The sequence below is a fragment of the Sinocyclocheilus anshuiensis genome, unplaced genomic scaffold (assembly GCF_001515605.1).
Source record: "Sinocyclocheilus anshuiensis isolate Anshui unplaced genomic scaffold, SAMN03320099.WGS_v1.1 scaffold515, whole genome shotgun sequence".
Classification (NCBI taxonomy): Eukaryota; Metazoa; Chordata; class Actinopteri; order Cypriniformes; family Cyprinidae; genus Sinocyclocheilus; species Sinocyclocheilus anshuiensis.
The window spans coordinates 772,190-773,548 of record NW_015548243.1 but is presented as its reverse complement, the minus strand read 5'-3'; the positions used below and the strand labels follow the sequence as shown (position 1 = coordinate 773,548).

Below are 1,359 nucleotides of genomic sequence, written 5' to 3'. Positions count from 1 at the left end.
GGAATGGGTTGTGCGGAAAATTCTGATTCTTTTTATTTTATTGTTTATTAAATAAAAAATAATTAAATGTTTTTAATTAATATTTAAATATATATTTAAAATATTTAATTTAAAATATTTATTCAGCCAGAAATTTAAACTGCAATCACTATACATATATATAAAAAAAGTATGTGTCCTGTAATCATAAACAATTGGAAATATGAATATTCTTTGCTCACAAGGTTATGAAAATGTCTTTCTGATTAATTTTAGCAAATTGGTTTCATAGTGTAATACATTTTTTATACTGCTCGTCTCGAAATAAACAGCCTTTTTAGAGCAACTCATGCAACGCGTGGTAAGTTTTGGCAGACCAATATTTCAATAACAGTGAAAATGTTGCAGTTTCCTCACGCGTTGTTATTTATATATGGTTGCCACTGTACTCATTGTGGTATTGTTTTATTGTTAATACTCTTGATAAGTCTTAAACAGATTTCTGTACTGAGATCTCATAGGATAGAGAGCAGAATTATTGGACACTGATATGCGACCGATGTGTTCTTGCTGTTTGCAGTACGTCCAGCACAGCCCCGGCAACTCCAAGCGAGGTTTCGGCATTGACTGCGCCATCCTCTCGTGTCAGGTGTACATCTCTCAGATCCTGGTGGCGTCGGCGCTGGGCGCGGTGGTGGACGCGGTGGGCAGCGTGTGTGTCATTCCCATGGTGGCTTCCGGCGGCTCCTTCCTGGGCTTCCTGTCCGCCTGCTTCCTCGTCATCTACCCGGGCTCCGGCGGAGAGACTGAGCAGACGCGGGCGCTGACGTCCCCCAATAACAATGCCGTGACCGAGAAGCCCAGCTTCCTCAAGCTCACACGCAAAGGCGCCGCCGCCACCACCTGCAAAGTGGAGTGCGAATCCACGCTGTGAAAGCGATCAGATGACGGCGAACATCTAATGCTGTGTTCACACTGCACCATTTTAGCCCCGACTTTCACTCGCCGACAGGTTTTGCGAAATCACCAACGAATGCCCAAAATTGGAGGCAAATCGGTGCTCGTTCATGTGAGTGACAATTATCAAAGATGCAATCAGAGAATCGCCGACGCCCGTGAAATATTTAACATGCTACACTAGGGCTGCACGATTAATCGAATGCGATAGTCATGCGCATCTTGTCAGTAAAGCCGGTTCTGTGATTAGTAGTAAATCTCCATCACCTGCTTTCAGATGGAGCAGCATTTACTACACAGAGCCGTAGTTCACTGACAAGCTACGCAAAACCGCGTTCATTACCGCAGACGATTTAATCGTGCGATTATGAATTCAAAGTTATCGTTCACGATAATGAAAGCTGTTTGCGTAGCTTCTCAGTG

The 1,359-nt window shown here is 43.3% G+C and overlaps 1 protein-coding gene across 1 annotated transcript in view; it reads left to right on the top strand.

Annotated features, from left to right (window-relative positions):
- slc45a4a (solute carrier family 45 member 4a) overlaps positions 1–1,132 on the top strand; it is a 30,925-nt gene extending 29,793 nt beyond the window's left edge. The window contains exon 7 of the mRNA XM_016442539.1: positions 560–1,132. Coding sequence (XP_016298025.1) covers positions 560–913 — 354 coding nt within the window. The 3' untranslated portion in view covers positions 914–1,132. The remainder of the gene's footprint in view (positions 1–559) is intronic.
- Positions 1,133–1,359: the final 227 nt, after the last annotated feature.